General features: G+C 37.6%; 1 protein-coding gene across 10 annotated transcripts in view; it reads left to right on the plus strand.

Annotated features, from left to right (window-relative positions):
* Positions 1-24,230, plus strand: part of ESRRG (estrogen related receptor gamma) — a 605,082-nt gene that overhangs the window by 383,193 nt on the left and 197,659 nt on the right. The window contains exon 1 of one of the 10 annotated variants that reach the window (XM_008521402.2): positions 75-311. The exons of the other annotated variants lie outside the window; for them this stretch is intronic. Coding sequence (XP_008519624.1) covers positions 256-311 — 56 coding nt within the window. The 5' untranslated portion in view covers positions 75-255. Of the gene's footprint in view, positions 1-74; positions 312-24,230 lie in introns of those variants that run through there. 10 annotated transcript variants of the gene reach the window in all.

Consider the following 24,230-nt stretch of genomic DNA (forward strand, 5'->3'; position numbering starts at 1 on the left):
TCCTGATTGGGCAGAGGCCCCCCAATCGGCTGCGCGCCTGGGCCGGTGGGACTGCATATGTAAAGCCCTACTTCATATTAATAAGCTCCAATCGGGGCTTTAAGTCCTTGATTAGGAGAGTGTGAGAGCTTTGGTCCCAACTGGCCGTGCCTATAGGCTTGTCACTAGGAGAACATTTGTGTTAATTGCACTGTGCTCTGTCAAGGAAACTTTGATTTATAGCTGGGGTGCACAAATAATGGTTGCCGGTCGCACATGGATTCGGTAGAACTTTGCCTTCCTGAGTCTTTTTCCCTGCACTACGAGGAGGAGTAGGTACCTTTTTCTTTCCTTTTGAAACTCGTCGTGGGGGTGCGTGCGTGGGGGTGGACAGAACGTATCTTTGCACGCTGGTTCAGGTGATGCCCTGGGTATTTTGCGTGCACGAGTGCTTGTTTGTGTCTGTCTTGTGCCTTTTGTGTGGAGGGTAATCTTCTAATTCAGCAAGTCGAGAATTGTTCTCTGACTACACTGTTACCTTTGAGGCAAAGCTCAGTGACTGTCAGTAAAACAGCTGTGTGACAGTCACTTCTTATTCAGGTACTAAGAATAGGCACTTGGCACAAATGCTTAGTGAACTGTTAAAACGCATCTTTTACCAGGACCCATTTTCCCAAGGAGAGATGTTTTAAAATACAATATTCAAAATGATTTATACTATTGAGTGCCTGTTATGTATTTGCAGTTTGACAGATATTTTCAGCTCCCTGTCATTTCTTACGGCGCAGAGTTAGAGGCGAAATTGCACATTTACTAATTCTCCTTCGGAGAACAATTTAAAAACTAGCCCTCTGCAATTCAGGGCTAGAATAATGTTATTTACATGGCTAGCGTTAAGTCAGCACTTAACTGACAAATCAGTCCATTAAGTAACATGAGATTTTCACACATTATAAATATTTAAAGGGATGAAAAACTAAAGATAAAACAGTAGTGACTTTTTAAATTTCCCCTTGAAGAGACAATGCTGAGACTGTGGATTTGTTTCGCGTATCGTGTCCAGAAAATATAGAAAAGTACTTTTGTTCTTAAATGCAGTTTAATTCGTATTTGTGGCTGTCTTTATGCTCATGGAAATAGATATATAAATTTGGATTACTCAAGGTGGGAGAGAAGCGCGTAGGGGGTAGGAGAAGTAAATTAGGCATTCTCGTGTAAGTGAGGAGGTCATAAACTTAATTTCAACCCACTGTTAAGATAAAATATTAGTGTATCATGGGAGCTGTCACTGGTTCATCTTTCTGTCGAGTCAGTTGTATAGCTTTGCTTTCATGTTACAGTAATACCAACTGTTATAATTCTGAAACGAGTGCTCTGGGCAAACATTTCTCTCTATAGATTGTGGAGAAAATGTAAAACTCTAGAAGATGAGGTCGTGCATTATAGGTAGATGTCCACTAGCTGTCCTTAGTGACTGCATATTGCATCGCTGTGGAATTAAGTAAGAGAAGAAAAGTGATTTGCAGTCTCAGTGGCTGTTCGTGTGTGAATGAGTGTGAGTGTGTGTATGTATACGTATGCATGCTTGCACACACATACACACTCACACAAGAGGTATTAGCCAAGAGATGGACTTAGGAGAAACTGAGGAGAAACTGAAAGATTGGAAGGCTGTGCTTGCATGACTTTGAAATGCTCAAAGGAAGAAACAACCTTAAATTGTGTGAAAATAAAAATGAAATACAAACAAAGATAGGGTTGCCCACTCCAGTCTAGTTTGAAGGTTAGCGTACGTGGGACTGTAGAACTGGAGAGTTTAAAATGTCTTCGTGTCAGGAGGAATGCATTAGCCAGCTCATCCAGATTCTGAACTTTCTCTCGTAAATAAATAAACCAAACAAACTTTAAACCGCCCCCCCCCGCCAGGCTTCTTTTGAAAGTAGTTCCCTTGAATTGAACTTCTTATAGCTAATTTGAATAATTAGTTTAGATAAGCCTCTTAAAGCAGATGCATTGAAATGAAATCAGGGCACCTGTCCTTTTGGCTTTGGCGCAAGATTCAAACTAGCTTTCTTTTTGGCTCAATTAAAAGTCATCTTTAAAAAATACAGATTTATTGTCTGGATGCGGTTCTGATGCTTACGTGGTTCAGTGGACAGAAAGATCTAAAGCTAAGCAACGCATCTGCTTCTCTGTCTCAATTAATAAACCACAGAATTTATACATGCTATTAATATTCATAGTAATTGTGCTGGGTTAAACCCCCTCACGTGCATGTATACATAGAAATGAAACTAGAGTTATGCTGTTTCCGAGGGAAATATTGGACAATTTCTGCTTTGGAGGCTGTTAAAAAGATTCATGCAATTTATTGACCACCATTAGGACAGCCTAAAATGTGAACCCATAACTGTGTATTTTTTATTTTCGGAGATGTGCCAGCACATTAAGGAACATACTACTTGAAAGCTTGTTTCACATTTAATAGCAGTAATAACTGATAGCATAAATAGATGAAAATAATATATCTGCTCATTTTGACATATGTGTCAGTCTAATCATTCTAAATGAGTGTGCTCGTCACATGAATCCCTTTCAACCTCTGATTAAAATGTAACATTGACTACAGGATTATAGAGCGGACTTAATTTTACTGACTGTTTTAACAGTTGTCACAGCTGTTGGAAGAAGGAAGGCAATTGAAACTCTTCAAAACAGGCAAGGCGAGCAGGGAACAGTTTTGTGAATTTCAGCCCGATCACTGAAATCCAGACGTTGAGAATTAAACAAATTTATGTTTTAAGATTCCTGTTTGGAACTATGCAAGTTTCATTTTGTATGGTCCACTCTTTCTGTTTTCAGGTTTTGATTTTTTTCTCTGCCTTGTATCGCCTGATGAAAAGCTAAAGTAAATTGAAATACAACTATCCAAAAGTAATGTTATAATATTAAAAATATATGGACTAAAAATAGGCAGGAAGGAGAAATTTATGCAGTAACAGCAACAACAAAAAGCCTAAATCAGAGTGGATGCAATTTTTTTAAAAAGATAGGAGCTTGCCTAAGTCACTTGAGATGTGAGGTTATTTCAGAACTGTGAACAGACACTTGAAGTTGATTTTTCTAAGAAAGAACACTTAAAACTCTAGACTTGGAGCTCATATTACTTTTCTTTCTGTTCCTTCTCTATAAATGTGTTGAAAACACCTGCAGCCTTGAAGGTAGGTGGTGAAGGTGGGGTTTGCAGACGATTTCTTTGTAAATTGCTGGAAGTGACAGCCAGCTGCACTTGGGGGTGAGTGTTCCTGAGCTGTAGAGTCTCGTAACCTTGCCCATCACATCACTAAAGCGAACAGATTAATGCTGTTTTTCTAGAAATTAGATAACCACTGTACGTATCCAAAACAATATATAGTCGAAATAGCCACGCAGTGTGTATTATGTAACATGTGATTTTTCTCCCTGGAATAAACAGAAAAAAGTGTTTCTGAGTTAATGGAATAAATGTTGAATGGCAGTCATGAGTAGTTGATGCCCCCCCATGTTTCACCAGCCCTTTGTGTCAATGTATTTATATATAACCTTAGACACAATTGGTGGTAAGTTTAGAAATCCTCCTTTTTCAGAAAGGGCTGGAAAACAGCTTTCCATTTCCTGGGCAGAGGCAAGTGTGATGGTTGGTGGTTCTTATAGAGATGGTTTCTCATCTTAATGTGTTTATGGCACTGCTGCCTTATTTACTGAGCCTAGTGTGTTGCAGCGGTAATTAACCCATGTTATTAGCAAAGCCCTTGTGGATATCCATTAATTCTCTTGCATGGATGATCATTTTTCCAGTGTTTTCCCCCCAATAAGGTATCATTGTTCTTTTTTTAAATTCTGAATTGACGGCCTTTGATATATTCCTTTGATTTATCTGACCTGTAATGTATATTGGCCATCTTACAAAGAAGGGTATTATAATTCAGCTTTTAAAAAAAGCTAATAGAAGCCAGAGAAAAGATTTTTTTAGTTATTCTTTTCAAAGTAAAAAAGAAAAGAAAGGAAGGTGTAAAAAGAAAATAATGCAGGAAATCAGTTTTCACTCCAAATTTTCCACATCTTGGAATTTACGATAATTTGTAGTTTTGAGGTCTCTTAATCAGATTTTTACTTAGTTGATAATACTTTAGGCATTTTTGTAAAATATTGAGCCAGCAGAAACATACTTGTGCTTCCTGTGCTGAAAAAAAGATAAGGTCCATCTCATTAGCAAGGCCATACTTTTGCAATTAATTTTAGATACATGGTGCTATTCATCAAAGAGGTCAGGTAACTTCTCTCTGAGTCTATTTAACAATACTTTCACATTAACGCACTCCTGTGAGAACTACAGACAAAGGAGACACCGTTCTTTTGGAAGGTAGGCATAATGCCCAATCTCAAGTCGGTATCACTTGTGAAAAATTCCTCAACATTTGTTTTAGCCTAGTAACTAAACAAAATATTTCTTTGTCTTACTGCTAAAGTGCTGTTCAGCACCGAAGGTTTTGCTTCTGTTATTTCGTAAAAGAAGTTAGAATCTGTGCTGATGGTTGATACTTTGTTATACAAGTGGCAATGAATAGCAGTGATTTCTCTCAAAGCAATTAATATCCAGTAAACTTTGGAGAATCACCTATCAAGGATTTAGAAATAAGAGGGCAGCATTTGAGGTACCGCAATAGAACTTTCGAGTCATTGCTGCAGATAGGTGTTGCTCTGAATTTTGCTTCATAGCAAATTCATGGACGAGAGAAACAATGCAATGTTGATCTGTTATAAGTGTGTATGAGCTCCGGCTCTTTCGCCAGCTCTCTGGAGAAAATCTTTGATTACACTGGCCCAGTTTGTTCAGTTTTTATCTCTTTTACATCCACTGGCCTTGTATTAAATTGTCATTGTCCTAAAGCACATGAGATAGAAACGAATTGCTGCTCTCTACATTCTCTGACAGTGAAATATTTAGGTTCTCTTTCTCCAATCATACTTATGTGTATATTGGCCAGTGCAAGGATGACACCAGCAGCTCTGCCGCTTGACATTCTTATTACGTTTTGTATATTTTGCTGTTGATTGCTATTCTCATAGCCATGTGTATATGAATGTACATGGTCTACACCATTATAAATAAATAAATACACGTATGGAACTTTAAACCCCAAAGCAGTCGATAGAATCCACCACACACGTGTGTGTGTATCTGTGTGCGTGTATCGTATGCATATGAAATATGCATATATATGGGAAGAGGTACGTATGTAGACTATAGATATGTTGCTAAGACTGTGCATGTACATTTATATAATAAAGTGGGTCTCAAATATTTTCTAATCAGTCAGTTGCTGGTTAAATTTGCCAGGCATGATTTTAACCTGGAGTTAGTATTTCCCAGGTCTGATTTTAAACTAAATCGCTTTAAGTACCATATAAAAGACAGGAAACAGGTAACCTAATAAGTAAATTTGTTCCTGATTTTATGAATTTTTAATTCTTATCATTCCTAAATTTAATATCTAGTAATCATAAATAATTTGTAAAGTAGGAAATAAGCTACTAATATTAAATGCATAATTTAATGGTTTGGGCCCATATCCAAGAAACAGTTTTGAATTAGCTCTTGGCTACATTCTTTTCTTATGCAATTGGGCCTGACAAATATATCTTAATGCAAACACGATAGGTTTCAAATAAATGCAAAATGTGAATTTCGTTTAGCTGCACTACATAAATACGTCATTTGTTTGGAGGTTTTTTGCTAAAAGCAAATGTAGAAAATTAATAAGTATTCTATTTGTATAAAGTACATCAGAGACTTCAGAATTTTTTAATTTTATTCTGAGAGGTAAGTTTAGAGGTCTGTGATTTTGCTTAGTAAATCTGAATGATTGTTGAGAGAAAACACTTATCCAAATGCTCTTTCTATTCTAATTCTTGTTCAAATTCTTAGATTCATTTTTTACTTTGTGTGTGTAACACTTTAACAAATTTAATGTTTTGTGTTTAAAAAAAAATCCTGCTGTTTCTTTGTGGCGATCCATCAGATCAAAGTTAGCTCCTTTATTATCTGAGGCTGATGAGTGACAGCCTGCCGCCTTTTGAAGGATTCACCTGGTGTCCTATTCTTGTTTCAAGTTCATTTTAGACTTATACTTGTTAAGGTCTAGGAGACTCAGCTAATAAAAATTCATTTCCATTCAGAGTTTTAGCAAACACACCTTTCCTCTACTTCTTTTTTTCTTTTATTCCGGAAGTGCCAGATGTTTCTTTTTCTCTGATTTGGACAATATTTCTCAGTATTTTCCAAATGTATTTTCTAATTAATTATACAAAACCATTGAACTGAGAAGATTTAGATTTTGTGTGTGTGTTGTGTGCGTGGACATACATACATCCTCCCTTTTGATTAAAAAAAATTATTTTTAAATGTTTGGAGGGAACTTGCTTTTTATGTCTTGATTTCTTTGAATGTTAAGCCATTTTAATTTATGGCAATGCATTATATTTGGAAGATAAGGCACTAAGACAAAGCAATAAAGAAAAGGTACAATTTTAAATAAATTGCCTTCTCACTGGTCAATTAAAGTCCATTTCAATATACTGGTTTAGATCTCTATGTGCATTTGAATATAGATATACAACATGCAACATTAGCCATTAGAAATGCAGCCTATGGCTATATGGAATTCTTTCACACAATATACTAAACGAAAACACTGGCTTTTGGCATTTAAAATCTATTATGTATTAACAGTGTTAAACTCATGGAGAACCTACCTAAGATTAGATCACATTGTAAAAAAAGAAGTTAAAAGTAAATTTATATCTTAATTCTAAAAGGCAGTTCTTTGTCAGATCCATTCCTGTGCCTTCTCTTATTGCATTGAGTGAAAAAATTGCTTATATACTTTTCATCATTTTGATTGGAAGTGCGAATTGTGTGTAATATGCTTTGGCAGCACTTACCTAGCCAAAGAAAACAAATTAATATTGGGCATACTGAGGGCTGTCAGGCATTTCACAGATGTGTCAATTTAACTTTCCTTCATCATACACCTTCTCCGCAAACAGTTGGTTAGGATGGTACTCAATGAAAGGGAAGCTACCAATAAATTCTCCTATTATATCAGAGATTGATGCTAGAAGAAGAGTAATGAAAACCAGCTTGCTTGCTTACTTCTCTTTAAAGCTCTGTGGGAATAGAGAGCATAGATAATAACGGGTTTTGCAAAAAAAAAAAAAAGAGTATGACAAACTTATTCAAATCTTTCTACTATGTTGGAAATAACAATGGGATGTATTTTTTGAAAAGTCTCTGAATGGGTGAACCTCAGTTGCTCTTAGGTGTGAAGTAAATAGAGACATTAAGAAGTGAAGAACCAGAAGGAGCATTGTCAATCCACTTTGAACAAGGGACATCTCTTTTTTGTTGCACCGTGCATACATCTTCTGAAAAAGGAAAAACATTTATGTGCTTCTTTTTGTATGGCTTATTCAATGTGCAAAAAATGAAATTTAAAAAAGTAAATTAAGAACTTACACACAGAAAATAAGCAGAAGCACACTAAACTCTTTTTTTCTTCCCTATGGTCTGAATAGTATCTTTGTACATGATAATTCCTTTTTCATCTACTCTAGGAAGATTTGACTCATTTGTAATGGCTTTTGAGAATTTAAACAAAGGACTCATTAACTAAATACAATTTACTTTCCTTTTAATACTCCCAAAGTGAGTTAAAATGTTTTCAAAGGTATACCTTTAAGGCAGTTAATCTGTTGTTACATTTTGTATTTATAAGAATTTATTTTGCTTTGAAAAGAATGTCTAAAATTATATCCAGAGTTAGCAAAAATAGTGGGTAATATGAAAAATTGTAGTGACTAAGCTACTTATTTAAGAGAAAAAAAATCAAATGTGAATTTCTTTAACTGACTGCCATTGCCTTACATAATTCCAAATTATAGTAATACTCTAACTTTTCCAAGAATGTAGGATAGCCATGTTTAATTGTATTTATTTTTCCGTAATTGAAAGACTACTCTGACAATGCCTTCTTCACAGTCATTGATCTATCAAAACAGATAGATATTTTGAGGAGGAATGTACCTATAACCAACTGTTCATGACCAAAGAAAGGGAAGGATATATATGGTTAATCAGAATTGCGTTTTTTCCTACGAGAAAGTGACTGTGTACAGTTGGTGCTGGGTCCTATGAAATGACAGAAGCATCCGTTTTATCCATAGACTTAACTGAGACCTGCCTCACCAGTCATGGGATCCTAGTGTCACAGATGGAAAAGCAACCATCAGCTGAATTGTACTGAAGTACACACTTGGCTAATTCATCTTGTTGCTCTTCACATCTAAGGAAAGGCTCATTCTGTTCTTGGAGTCTAGACAGAATCAGGAGTTGGGCTCAGGTGCGAGCATGTGGCGCCTTTTTCTCTTCTCTCCTAGCCATTCAGCAAAGGGAGGTGAGGAACAAATGGACAGTTCATGCACAGAAGCCCAGAGATTCTTTCCTAGGGTCAAGAATTCCTTATTCAGTTCAAGTAAATTTCAGATTTCTCTTCTGTTCTAGAAATGTCATGGTTGTCTTTCATGCTCCAGAGAACTACCCAAAAATGGTTAGGTATGTCTCTCAATTTGGATGAACCATGAACTGGTTTAAGCATTTTTTTAATAGATGGAAATGGAGAGCAGATCACCTGCCTATGTTAGTCTAGATGTTGATTCTTTTTGCATACCTTTATATGGAACTGTTCAGTTGGTTAAGTCTGAAGAATGAGAAAAATCATGAGGTTAAACACTCAAATTGTATTTTTTTAATTTTTTTATTTCCTTATAGTGAACAAAACTTTAATGTCTAGAGCATTTATGAGGGTTTTAATGATTGGAAAATCTGTCCTGAGAATGTGGTCACCATATGTGACAGCCTTGCTTTCTATCTTGTCTTCAGTTTATGGGGTAAGTTTGGTGAAATTGTCTATTGTCTTATTTGCTTACATTAAAGAACCTGTCTGCCTCCGCATTGTGATAACCTGAAATGTGGGAAATTCCTGCTCAGTTCTAAAAAACTTCCCTGAACCCCCTCAATCCCAGCAGTATTTTCTTTTAAAATTTGTGTTTCTGTTCATCTGTTTTGCTAAAGGATCAGTCACTTTGGTAAAAGGTAAGTGCATGCTATTCTTCCCTCTTTGCCTACACAGTACATTTTATTTCCCCCTCTGAGTTCCAAAGAGATTGCCTTCAACTTTTCATCCTTGTTTCCCTTTTGTTTCTGTTTGTTGTGCCTTCTAGCTGAGTGCTTTTATAGTGTTTTCTTGATTGTTGTCGGTTTGGGGTACTGGCTGCTGACATTTTTGTTCAGTTAATGTCACAGCAGAAAAACCAGTGGCAAACTGGAATCTGGCCACAGCGCGTGGAAGATCCAACTTCTGTTTGATTGTGTGTAAATACAGTTAGTTAGTCGGGGCTTTATCAGATAGCTTGGCAGAAAGAGAGAGGAGCAGTACAAACTGTTTTCAGTAACTGTGCTGTTCATACACCTGATAAGATTGAGAGAGCTTTTCGAAATGCTGATAGGCCCTGAATAAGAAAAGAATAATCACTTCCACTGGCACCAGCTTATCGGGAATGAAGTAAAATGCCAACACTTTTGCATTAGCAAAAGTAAATGTTTTAGACACCGTGCCTTTTTTTCATTCAAGTTAAACAGCCGGGGTGCTTTTGAGTGTTCTGTAATGAATAGAAGGATTTATTACCTTGACTAAATTACAGGTGAATATGTTGATAAAGGAAACTTCAGCGTCAACAGCAGCTTCCTTGATAACAGGTGCATCTAGGTTGTACGTTCTCTGGAGAAATTGTCTTCCTTTTTCCACCGCAATTCTATGAAACACCATTTCTGATGTTAGAAGATGTGGTTCTGTCCTCTGGCAATCGAGCCTCCTTGTTTTCTAGCAGATGGGTGACAGACATTGGAAACTTAGCCTATCAGACTTGTAAAATGCTGCTTTGCTATGGTTCAGTTGGGGCATTTGTAAGTTTATATCGCTTTTGCTGTACCAGCAAACTCCTATACAAGAAATCTGCTTTTTTTCCTCAGGAATGCAATGAGATTAATTATCAGTTTAGGACACTTTAATGAGAAGATAAATGTATCTACCCAAGGAATAGTTCCTTTTCAAGCACCTCCCCTTAAAAAAAGAGAGATTGGTTTTGCTCTTCAAGATAAACCATTAAGTTTCCCAGCTCTACCATTTTCTCTGCTGTGTGGCTTGATGCCTACAAATAATTTGGCGTATTCAGATTTGATAAATGATAGTGCAAGAGCAGATTGATTGATTTTGGATTACTATTGATTACTCTCAATGAGATCACTGTGACACACTCGAATCAATGGTATTCGATTAAGCAAGGCACCAGTGTGCTATACATTCAGCAACACTGGGGAATTCAGGAACAGAATGTTCACGAGCTGATAAATTGACAAAGCGTTCAGCTTTAAATAGCTCTTTGTACAAGACTAGATCCTTAAAGTATATTTCATTGGAAAGTTCGCTTTTGCAACTCGGAGCCTTTCTGTGGAAGAAAGGTCATCAGTTTAAGGTTTATTAAATTTTAACTAAAAACAACTGGGCTCCATTTAGGTGTAAAATCATTTGAGTACTTACTGCGGGCCACCTTAAGGCTTTGGAGCTGTGGCTCAAAGGTTTCATTCTTTTACGGAGATGTCAATTGTAAACATAAAAATGCATCACTGAAAATGGAATAGTTTAAGATTCAAACTGAAATAATCAAAATTCCTGCCTCAGGAAAAGCACTGTAATCAAAATAAGGTGGTCTTCGCTTTCTTCAGAGGTGGGCGTGCTTAAGAGCAGCGCTGGAAGGCAGCGACAGGTACAACACCTTGATCAAGCTGCTGTTTCTTTTTTCCCTTCTTATCTGAGAGTGTGCATCACGTCGCCAATACGACATGCAAAACACTAAATATCATTTGATCTGAAAGCCGCTACCACGGCTGATGCGCTGAAATCTTTCTGTCCCCAGTGAACTTACAAAGTCACTGGGGAAAAAAGAAATCATCTATGTTGCAAGTCCTTTAGGGAAGGACCTCTAAGATAAGATTTTCCATCACATTCCATCGAGTCTTGGCACTTGGAAAGAAGCTTTTGCTTTTCTATTATATGGCATTGCCAAGTTACTTCTCAAAAAGGCGAGCGTCGTACTCTTATAGCAAACGCCATTGAAACGCCAGTGAGTATTCTTACCTGCACGACTTGACTTCCCATGAAATTTTGACTACTAGGGCCTGTGTACCCCAAAATCTTAACAAGTTCAAGTCTTGAAATATACTTAGATAAATTCTCTCATTTTGGTAATAATGAAATAAAAAAAAAAAAGAGCAAAACTAGAGGTGGCTATCCCAGGGAAAATCGGTAGAAAAGTGAAGTTTGGAATCATGAAATTCCCTGAGCAAACTTCAGGCTTTTTTGCATGAGAGTGAGGTCATAGGATTCTCATTAGATTAGGTTGGAATACATGTAATTGCCATTTTTGTAGGTCAAAAAATGGTCAAATATCAGCAATTTCATGTGACTCGACATAATAATTGAATTTATTCCTATACTGTTCATGTTTCATAAATAAATTGAAAGCGACAACTGTTTTTTTTAACTTTATGATGGGCTGTGTCGGATTATGGGAGACACATGAATGCTATCTACAATTATGGCAAGTATATTATACTGTCATTTTTGGGGCAACTATATATTTTGTTTAATACCATTAGAGAGTTCCCAAGTATACAGTATTATACACACTGAAAAAATGTGCATTTATCTGGTTTCTCTCCTGTTGGGTAGCTAAGCTGCTTCGGAGCGTGCATGTAAATTTTTCATCTGCTAAGGAAGAGCATAGCATACTCCAGGGAATAGGGTCAAGTCCTGACCCTCCAAAAAGAACACATTGGGAAGGGTAAATAGTTGAAAAGCAAATTGGGAAAAAGATGCTGACCCCTCAAATATTTCATCCTCACATTCCTTCGTTAGCAGAACGTTAATATGCTAGTTAGCACTTTTCGTGCTTCCCCCTAGAGAAGTGTTAAAACTGTGCTCCATTAAATCTGTGCACCCTTGTGGGTTAGGCAGATGCAGAACCCCCTGAGTTGGCAGAGGAGCCCAAGATGCTTTATTGGCTATGGCAGGTAGGGAAGATACTTCAGGAGATGTAATAAAATGGTCCCAGAGCCTCTGTTTGACCCCCAAGATGTGCGGCTCATGTTGGAGCTGTGCTGTGCTGGCCAATAGGAGCTTTGTGTGCCCACCTGTGGGCAGAATCATCTCCCAGATAGGAAGGAAATTGGCTCTGTCTTGAGGTAGAAGGGAGGGGCTCCTGTGCCACCACTGGAGATGTCAGCACACAGTGCATCTTGACTTAGGGTCACGTCAGGACAGGGTAAGTTTTTCTCACTCTGGGTAAGTGCACGCCAGCTTACCTCCTGTTTCAGAGAGGATGGTGGGCATTGTTTCCTGGACCTTGATTGAGTGCCTGCCTCCAACTGGTCCCACTGTCAGTCTCGGAGTTTTCCCTTCGTCGTGCATCCCTCCCCTGTCTGTGGCACTGAATTTGATTTATCGCTGGTGCTAGGATCAAAAAAGAAGTCATTCCTTTTGATGTTTGCTATTAGGCACATGCAGCGCAGGGTGGGGGGTGGTCTTAGCATCGAAGTCACTGCCCTGGTCACACAGTGGCCTCGGATGGCAGAATATCTATTTTGTATCTCTGTTCATTTTGGAGGTAAAATTCTATGAATAGAGAGATTACCTATAAGGTGTTTTAAATCAATAATTGGGTTTGTTTCAGGTACAGATTCTTTTGGTAAGGACACAGAGAGTGGCTGGCATGTACACCTGATTAGAATGACTTTTTTTTTTTTTTTTTTACTGTATTAGCATTAATTTTGCCAACAGGCATAAAAAACTGAGGGATATAAATAAGCCAATAGAGTTCAGTCTTTCTTTCAAAAAATTGGTTGCGTTTATTGTTGTGTAGCAACCTTGAGACGTTGGAGGCTTGTTTGCAAGTGAGAGGAAAGATTTTGTGGGGTCTGCTTCTCCGGTGTCCTGGACCCCGGTCAGGATTTGTTTCCAGTCCTGCGCAGTAGCTTTTGTCCAGCTTCTCAGTTCGTGGGATGTCTCTGAGCAGCGTGAACCCCAGCCCATCAGCAGGCTGCTAGTCAGCAGCAGGTGTGAACAACATAAAACAGGATTAACACTGAACCAAAGTGTGTACTAAAAACAGAACCCCTGCCTTGCTTTTAAAAGGACGGCAGGACTGGAAGAGAGAAGCCACTCTGGTCTTGCACACTCCTGTTTACTAAACAGTGTTCAGTGGACTATGCAAATGCCTCTGTTTTGGGGCCCAGAAGGCGTGCAAGGACTCATTCTCTGCCTTTTCTTTAAACTATAAACTCAAAACTCCTGTAGAAAATTCTTCTCAGCCTTTCAGAGGGGAAGCAAAACAGAACAAAAGTGGTCTGGGGAGATCCTGAACCAGGATTACAGGTGAATATCGCAAAGATACTGTCCTTGCTTACAAGTGACAAGTTGATAGCCGTTCAGTGTGCCCTATTTCCCACTTGTAGAAAATATTATTGGTTGGTGTATTATGAGGCATTTTTTGTATTTAATTATGTGACAATTTATATTTTCATCTAGGTGGATAAACTACAAATGAGTAAAATAAGTAATTTCATTATAGGTTATACTGCCTCCCAATTTTTCTGCAGTCAGCGCTACCTACATAGGAACAAGAAAGCCGGCAAAAAAACAGACAAACCATAGTTAATATAGGAGATGGCATGAGTTTAACAAATTGGGCATTACATCGAATTTATGGCATTTGCATCACTTTATCAATATTTTGTTTAAGAGAGTGAAAGGTGGCATTTAAAAATATGTTTCTCTTTCAATTATACTATTTTCAGTATATACTATGAATCAGATTAAAATTTCAATATCTGCGTTTTCTTTATTAGGTTTAGACTAACTTGTATTTTGAAATTTTAAGACTTGGGCCCATCCAGAACGGAGTCTGAAATAAGGAAATAACATTTCAATCAGCTAGAGAAATTGTATTTTATACATATACACACACACACACACACACATATGTATACACATAGACGCACACATACATATATATACACAAATACAGACACACACATGAACAACTCTTTTTTAAACACAGGAAAAGCAAATGTGGGGTTCTTTTGCATGTGTGTGTAAAGGCATTACACTGATTTCTGATACTCTAAAAACATGTTCAAATAGAGACATTTATATAAGATGGGTCTGTCTAAGAATATAATATAGACTACACTAAGAGAATAATTTTAAAATGTCAAAAATTAAAATTTTACTTATCGATCACTGTCAGCAGCATCTTATAATATATATTATCTTTATTATCTTTTATATCTGAGGCTTAAATTGTAATTACCTCCTCATTCCTTCAGCCTTTGCTTATATTTACTGTTTTTTATTTTTAAAATGGCCATTTTTTTTTAGTTAAGACTTTTCTACCACTTTTATTTTAGAAGTAATATTGTCTACCAGTTTCACTGTGACAGTCTGAACACACACTGGCTATACAAAGAATATCCAAATCATTAATTATCAAATATTAATTCTAAAAATATTCTAAAAATATTATTTTGATTCCACTGTTGTTTATCTTTAAATGTTAATTTATTTCTATTTGCCTTATAATCTGCTTCTCTCTAAGAGATGCCCATTTCCTTCTGATTGGTATTATTAAGTACCCTCAGTTATGTACGTTAATTAGATTGTGGGTAAATAGCTTAATGATAGTTAATGAAATCAGGTTTAGAAGATATCAGTTTAAAATTGATTTTTGAAGAGTATTTTTTATAACTAACTCTCTGGTGTCAAATTGATTGCGTATGGTAACTTCTCATATTGCGTCAAAAAAGATTACATGCATTCCTTTGCAATTTTTTTAAATCATTAAAGTCATCAATTTAGTGCATTAAACTGCATTTTCTTGATCAGTCATTCAAAAATATTTGATTATGTACAGGCACTGCCCTAGGCACTAAGATCGTGAAATAAATGATAAAAATGTAAAATGATCTTGAGTGTATAAAGACTTAAAAATGGGACTTTCTAATACCTAAGTCTCCAATGTAAACTTAGGTCCGTTTTCAGAAAATGACTTCAGGAATTTAGGTAGCAGGAGTTCCACATGAAACTTAAGCAAATTGAAGCTTCCAGCCTGATTTTCTGGTTTGGGCTTTTTAGAGCTCATGTGACGTGAGCGTCCTGAACACAATTAGGAACCGTACATCTGGACCCTGATTATTGCAAGAGTGTGGTTGGAGGTCTTGGTGTAGTCAAGTCTGGTCCAGCCTGTGCTCCCGCAGCTAAAAATCTGTCAGATAGCACTTGCTTGTGAAACCGTTGAAGATTTGATCCCCAAAGTTGCCTTTATATCTTAAAATTCTCTAAATTACTTGTACGTGTAGGTATATGTTTATTTTTAGACTGAAAATGAAAGGGGGAAGACTGCTTTGAAAAGATCATGCAAGAAGAAGTATTTCCAAAAAAAAGGAAATATATCCCAGATTGTAGGGAAAGCAAAGGGAATTTATTTGAGCTCTAGGCTTATGAGGTTTCACTTTGAGGCAAAGGTCTGAATTAGTAAATTCATTCTAATCAAAGTAAATGTCTATTGAAAGGCAGTTTTTATAAGGAAACCTTGCCCTTAATCTTGAGATAATCTACAACTACCGTCTTTGTCCAGCATTCCTGCAAGACTGCTCAACAGAGTTCCCAAAAGCTGGGGATTTCAATTTGCCCCAGGACTCCAAGATGGAATTCAAAGCAGTTTTGGTCTCTTTGCAGCATCTCTTCAGTGATGCATTTTATGAAAGTGTTTATTTATTGTTTTGAAGATACAGATTGCTTTGCTGCAGGTCGTTGAAATTATTGTCTTTTGCATTTTTAGGTGTTTAGAATGAGGTGATTAGTGAAGTTAGGCAATAAGATTTATATTGGCATCAGTTAAGTTTAATCAGGATTACAATCATGGTATCGTGGTGCCATTGCCAATCGGAATACGCCAGAAATATCTCAGGAGAATTTTTATCAAATGTTTATGCTCAATTAAAATTTACACTAGATGTTACTGAGTGATTGTCTCATGACAGTTTGGCATTATGATGTTGCAAATTTTCAATTTCAAGAGATACGCAGTGCAATTTGTTTTGTGTTATAGTATTATAGAATTACAAATTTTGGAAGGGAAATGCCACACTTTTTGGAAATGATGCTAGAAATATGAGACAGAGAACTATCTCAACTTAGGCACAGTTAATATTTCCTGCAACCCCAAAAATCTTTAAAAATACAGTTTTTATCTCCTCCACTCGATATATGCAAAGGGCAGCTTACCTTTACATAAGAGCATTGCAGCCATGAGCTGAGTCATCTCACCTGTGTTTTTGCAAAATATTTGTGAAAATCTATATTTTTCCTCATCTGCCTGACTCTTCCGGGATCACTTCCCTTGAATCCTCCTTTCTTCGCTTTTTATTAAGCTGAGGTGGAATTCTAAAAGGGATGCGTCTTTCTTTATTCATAGTGCCAAAATGCATTGCGAAACCTTCACCATAGTCTTAAAAAACCCACTCACAAAGCAACAGCGTAAAGCATCTCAGAGGTGGCTGGGGGTGGGGGGCGGGAGGAAGAGGGCAGCTGGTAATTTATGATTCCTCTGGTATTGCATGTAAAGGATTTGCCAGTGCCCCACTTCCACCCCGCCCCCAAACTACACACCGCTCAGTGTTCGGATGATGATAATGTACCTGGAAGGAAAAGGCAGCCCATGCCGGAGCAAGCAGCATCAGACAGGGCGCCTTGCCGTCTGCCCCACCTGCTGCATCCAGGAGTCCATCTGGTGACTGCAATAGCTCATTGTAGGCCTCTTCTGAGGAACCTGCGGGCTGAAAAGCAGGCAGAGTGAATTATTTAGGTAGCTAGTATAAATAAATAGAGGCAAAGGAGAAGAATCGGAGAGAACCTGATGCTCCCTTAGCCCTGGAGCTTTGGAATGCTCGAACGCATGAAAGCATTCCATTTGCATATAGATTTAGATGTATAGATCATTGTGCAGATTACAAACCAATGAGTTTTATCTAGATTTAGATAGCGCTCAGCCTGTTTTGCACTTAAAATATGGCCGGCTTCAGGTGGAGAATCTTTAGGGATTTCACCATAAGTGAAACTGATGAAACGTAATATTTTTAGGCATTGATTTAGCAGAAATAAAACAACTGTGTGTCCTTTCTGGAACAGACGACTCATGTGTGTGTATGTAAGAAGGACATTTTGGACTTTTTAGTGAATTGTGATTTGTACATATTGTGTCCTTTTTTCCCCTACTTGATAGAAAAAATTAGAAAATGTTTCTATGTTAATTTTATTTGTAGCCAGTCAAAAATATTTTAGTTAGCTACTGTGTATAAGACACTGTTTCTGAATTCAGCGTGCACATTAATACCTACTAAATATGAAATGAAAGCTTTCAATCATAGAAATCTGTGTATGACTTTGTGTGTTTTGGGTCTAGATAGACCCCAGGGAGAGGCGCAAACACCCTAGGAATTACCTGCTTAACATGAAAACAAAATACTTAAAAGAAATTGTTAACTGGAGTCAAATAAGTCATTTATACTGGAATAGTCTCTTTATTGAAATAAGGAAAGTTTAAACAAAATGCTTTTAAAAGACTGATTGGTATCGTTTTATATCTAACACGATAGGTTTACAAGGCAATCATTGTCATTGAAGTCTGGGAACCATCTCGTTTGTATAAAAATGATTCTAAATTGTAAATGAAAGTTTAAAACTATGAATGGAACTGGTAGTCTCCAGGCTTGAAACAAACTCTTCTTATTTTCTTTCCTGAGAATCATTTAGAGGATAATATAACTTGGGGGGGGGAGGGGGGGAGGAGGGCATCATTTAAACTAATTGATGATTATGTATGCTTCTTGTTTTTACTTTATAGATTAATACAGATATATGGATAATATTATATATCTAGCCTGTTTATGTTTTAGCTGGCAAGCCTATGATAGAGCCACGAAGAAGAGAATGTGTTTGTGAATATTTCCCCTGCTTCTATATATACAGAAAGGCGTGTGCTGTTTTGTGTTCTAGAATAGAGTAGATTCTTTAGGATTCCTTTACTCCATCCCACTTGACTCAATTCAGTTGCAAAGTAAATTTAATGGATCGGCTTTTTTTGAGCCAGTGAAGCTCTAGCCGTCCCTTAAATAAGCAACGTCTATCTGGAACAAAATATGCATGGAAATGAATCATATTGCTAATTCAAGATATAGCCAGTAACCCACTTTGTATTTGTTCAAATAAAATCCTTTTTATTTTAAGGAAATTTATTTATAACCAGGCCCTTTCCAAAAAGTAGTTGAGATGATTGCTTTTTCTCTGCATTTGAAACCATTTTCCAGCGCCAAATAAAATGAGAGATTTGTCTCAAGCCAGGGAACTCCGTAGAATTTCAGGGCGTTAAATAAAATTCAGGAGCATTAGGCAACACCTCATTCTCCCCCTCACCCCATCTTTCTTCTTTGGCTCCCACATTTTCTCCTTTGACATCTCGGCTCCCTCTCTCCCCACATTAAACAATACTACCCCACCCCCCACCCCCAGCTTTGAAAACATGCCATTATGAAAATAAAGCCGAAACAAAGAAAAAAGGTTATATTTTCCCAGAATTATTAACAAAGACCTTTACTTACTTTTCTGAAATTATCTTTTCCTGGAAAACAATCTATTCCTCCTACAGTCCCTTGGATACTGTTTGCTCATGACAGGCCAAGAAGGACGAAGTTGACAGAGACATAAATTAATTAGAAGTAACATGTATGTGGTAGTCGTGGTGGTTAACGTAAGAACAACACTTGACTCTAATTGGCAACTTCAAGGAACACTTATAGATGTTTTGAGGCCCCATAAATGTACAAAGCAATCAAATGTTTCAGAAAAAGTTTTAAATACATCTATATGAGAACACTTAAGCTTTTTACGTATTGCCTTAAATAATTGCATTTATTCACCATGACTTGCTGTGGCCGCTTTTAAAATTTTGTTTCTGTTTAAGGCAAGAGTCCCCCTGAGCATTGGTTTATCGCCTTTTGTGTTCCAGTGTTAGGGTGTTGCAACGTCTCTCTCTAATCTGGACAGGGCCAGCTTTGTAATATCTTTGAGTAATTCACATGCATATGATTTCATCAGATCCTGTGTTTGTGTCAGCTTTGCCTGGGATATATAATTACTTACTTTATCCTAAGATCATGAAAAAAAATATATTTATTTTGACGGGAGGCGTTTAGAGTGTGTTTATTTCCATAAACTGACAATGGAAACTAAGGAGATGAACATGTATCGGCACGTTGTACCTGCTGTAAACTTCTCTTTTTGTGATTTCTTCCTTCATTCTCTCTTGTAAGACCAGAAAATTCATAATCTGGTTGTTAATTTTATTTTCATTTGACAGGTGTTTTCGTTGATGGGATTATTTAAAGACATAAACGTTCACTTTCTTTAAAAAAAGCCATGTGCCCAAATATTTGTCAGGAATTTTAAAGGAGAAATTTCATAATTTGTCATGGAAATACCCAGAAGGAAATTAATTAGTGTTACTATTTGCTTTTTAAGAATGCTGACTTTATAATTATGTAGTCAATTGGTAAATCTAATGATTTAATTACAACCAAAAAATAAATAAAGTAAATGTTACTAAAAGCCTTTGTGTAACACAGTGTCTACTTCACAGGTAAATCTCCTCTTAGTGGTTCTTCTCGAAATTTGCCATTGACGGTTTAGTCAAATCAGCTATATTTATGGAAGGCTAACTGCTTTAAGTACTGCTCTCTAATAGTGCTTATGGTGTTATTAATTATATCAAATAAGTAGCAAATAGTAGCATCCATGTTACTTCTTAATAGCCTCCTATAAAGAGCTTCATTACCCCATTCTTAAGGAAGAAGAAGGATGTAATATATTATAAATCATGAGTATTTAAGGGCTCATAAGTGGGTAGGTAAGGTGACCATTTGGGGTTTCCCTAAAGCAAGGCTAATAAATATAATGGTATTTACTTAAACACTGAAGACACTCAGCATGGCCTGGTCATCTTTTGTTTTGAGGTGTCACAACTGGCCCATGCATGATGCCAGATTTCTTTCTTTCTTTCTTTCTTTTTGTGAGGAAGATTGGCCCTGAGCTAACATCTGTTGCCAGTCTTCGTCTTGTTGTTGAGGAAGATTGTCTCTGACCTAACATCTGTGCCAATTTCCCTCTATTTTATGTGGGATGCCACCACAGCATGGCTTGAGGAGCAGAGCTAGATCCGCACCTGGGATCCGAACCTGCAAACCCCTGGGCCACTGAAGCACAGTGTTCGAACTTAACCACTATGCCACTGGGCTGGCCCCTATTTTCTTAAAATATATACATAAAAGTTGGTTGTGGGGTCAGCCCAGTGGCGCAGTGGTTAAGTTTGCACATTCCGATTCGGTGGCCTGGGGTTCACCGATTCAGATCCTGGGTGCAGACATGGCACTGCTTGGCAAGCCATGCTGTGGTAGGCGTCCCACATATAAAGTAGAGGAAGATGAGCACAAATGTTAGCTCAGGGCCAGTCTTCCTCAGCAAAAAAAAAAAAAAAAAAAAAGGATTGGCAGCAGATGTTAGCTCAGAGCTAATCTTCCTCAAAAAGAAAAAAAAGTTGGTTGTATGTGATGGGAGGGAACCCACAGCAAGAGAAGAGATAGTTCTGCTGTTGAGTGCAAACAGAAGGAGCAGCATCTGTGCACACAGAGGGATGAAGCAGTTAAGAGAAATCTACCAGAACCTTTCTGCTACCATTTCCCATCAATTTCTGACAGAACCTCATCCTGTGACTCTCATGGTCATAGTTGGAGGGTCGTATTGGGTGCAGGTTTTAAAAATAATGCATTTTATTTTGGGACATAAGATACTATGGTACAGACTCTGGGTTTGGAAGCCGGAGAAATTTATGCTGTTGCTTCAAGTATGTTAAGTTTAATGATCTAATAAAATCATATGCAAAAATTGCTTAGTGAGAGCGGGCAGTCAATAAATATTTCATGCCCCTTCCTACTTTGCGCTTAATAAAGGGGTTGTTAGTAGCACCAGAAGAAAAGTACAAAACTGAGATTTCACTACTCAAAGCCAAATTAGCTTCTTACCTCAACCGACAAATTCTGAAGTCGCAATGAGTCATAATAAGGATTAGTCAGGGAAGCTTGATTTGAACCTATTTCTCGTGCGTGTGTGCCTGCTTATCAGTCTCCTACTACTTATAATTGCTGGATTCACTTTCTGAAATTAGCAAAGGGGGAAGCCAAGTAAAGACAGAAACCTAGCTGCTTGCAGATTTCTTCCCTGCCTAGAAGGTTTCTGGGTAAGTATAGGACTATAAAAATATAATATTTAATTATTATTATTAGAGGAAATGTAGAAATAAAACCATGAAGGAGAAAAGATAGAGTCTAGCAGATGACTGTGTGGTTAAAGATATTTGAAGAGGTTCTCTCGTCTTCAGTTTCTCCTCTCTTTTATTCCAATCCAGTTGGGATTGGAATAATAAAGTAAACACTGCAATCTGGCTTCTGAAGTTAGAAGTCTCTACAAGCCTTGTTACCAGCAGTATGAGTGCCTGGCTCCAATTTTTAAGGATGTGAGCGCGTGAGTGTGTGAGTCTGTGTGTGTGTGTGTTTGTGTCTGGGAGGTGGTCCTCACTCTATTTCAAGCGAGTTTTCTGAAGAAAGAGTTAAATCAACTGGTCGAGCTGATTTTACTCTCCTGTGGTGATATTTTATTTATATGATAAAATGCTTGGAAACTGATTAATTTGTCAGGGGAACATCTTGTTACTGTAAATTTGCTGAATATGTAATAAAATTGCCATAACATAGATGGGAAAAGGAAGAATTTTTAAAAACCAAAATAGCCAAAGGGTCTTCCTGTATTTCCATCAGTTTCTTTTTACTTGAATTTCTCGCCTTAAAAACAATAGCTTCGAAGGACTCCTAGCTTGCAGTTAAGGGAGACATCTGAGCTGGTAAGGTTAAAAAAAATAGGGAGGGAATATAAGGGAAGAAGCAGAAATGGGGTGCTAGATGTTGGTGCCTCGTTCTCTCTCCCTGGACCACCGATGACTGATACATCCATTAAATTTCAGCCCAGGCTGATTGACTGAGTGGATTTATATAAATTAAAAACTACAGGTCACATACCTTTTCTGATAGACTGTAAATGAGAAATAGGAATTCCTTTAAACCTCAAAGGAGGAAATCCATAGGCGAGACTTTCTAGTCAATATAGCATTACAGCATCAACTCTTCTTGCTGTGTTTGTACAATAAGTTTTAGTTAATGGACAGATATTAGACCAGCCCTTCCCCGACTTTTTTCCAGCAAGAGATAATTTGTAAATGAGTTCACTCGGTGTTGAAGATTTTTCCAGCTTTTGTCGCAATTTGAACTTGCGCTTTCTGGACGTGAAGGAGGCAGAAATCATTCCTTGCTCCATTTTTTTTTAGTGTAACAAGTGAAAATGGCATTAGTTAAGGAACAATGACTTTTATTCACACTCATTCTCTCAGCTCCATGTCCATTTGTCCATTGGAATGAGCCACTTATCATGCTTCCGGGTTTTCCCTCTTTCAACATCAAGAGTTATGAAAGGAAAATTCCATTTTTTCCTGGCCCTCCATGACAGGCAGACTGAAGATTGTGGTCATTTGGATTAAAAACATATCCATCACCACCAGCAGGCAGGTTATTATGATGTCTCCTTTGAATATATGAATTTCATACACTGCATGTTGGAAGTCTAAGAATGCCAACTTTTTAGATAAATAATTATCCCGTTGGTGATGTACAGCATACTGTTGCCATATTTTCTCACTTTTACAGCATTCTTGCCCTTATCACCCATAACATAAATCTTTTGCCTTCATATTTAATAAAACTACTAGGGTAACAACCCCCTGTGCTCAGTATATAGTCAACCAATCACACGCCGTCGTTTGACTATCATTATTTGTTTTCTTGCGACAGATAGTTTAGTAGATTGTCTGGCTTAAATTTGACAGCATATTTGATACAGCGATGCCGGTAAATAAGCGAATGACCTTACTTATGTGCTGGCTATGACCTCAGCATGCAGCCCTCAGCTTCATGAGCTTCCTTGGATAGAAAGATGGATGGATGAATAAAGTTCTCAACATCAGTCAGCATTATTATCTGAGCCTGCTAATCTGTCAGCTGAATTTTGGAGAGTGGGGAGACATAGGGACATGTCGGGGAAGTGGCCATTTCTCAAGAGATTCCTTCTTTCTAAGCCTCCATTCCCTGAGTCACAGAATCTTTGGTTCCTTGGGCACAGGAGAGAGGCCATTCATTACTCCGTCTCTCATATGGAGGTTTCCAAAGTGTTGAAACCAAACTCTTTACTCCATTTCCCATTTCTTTTTCTAGTCTCCTACCCCCCACCCACCGCCCAAGTTTATTTCTCACTATGGGCCTCACTTTCCATGTCTGTAAAGCTCATGCCTTTATGTGGATCATCACTTACTGTGAGTTTTGCGGTTTTCCAATAAACAAGCAGGATTAGATATGAGCATGGAGTTTGCATGAGGGCGTATACGCTCCAGGAGGAGACTCAAAACCTTATCCAGCTAGCTAGCTAGCTGCTATGTAACATTGGTCAAGTGTTTCATGAGATGGACTCCACTGATTTTTCCATTGGCCTGTCTTCTCTCAATGTTCCCTCCTGGGCTTTGAATAAGAACGAGAAATATTCCTGCCCTGTCTTGCCTTCTGGAAAATGGACAGATTAACTGTCATAGAAGAGCCTCATCTTAGAGGCAGACAGAGGAGGCAGGGACTTAGGTCTCTTGAGAGTGTGACCCAGCAGCTGCGAACCATTGAAGCTAATACTGTGCATTGGCGACATAATTCCACAGAGAAGTTTTCTGTGGTTCTTTCCTGAAGACCGTGCCATTGGTCATAGGAGCCACTTTCTTCCAGGAAGTGGTCATAGATAGGTTTATCCACAGTATCGTGTCTTGTTCTCGTTGCAGTTAGT

The sequence above is a fragment of the Equus przewalskii genome, chromosome 31 (assembly GCF_037783145.1).
Source record: "Equus przewalskii isolate Varuska chromosome 31, EquPr2, whole genome shotgun sequence".
Classification (NCBI taxonomy): Eukaryota; Metazoa; Chordata; class Mammalia; order Perissodactyla; family Equidae; genus Equus; species Equus przewalskii.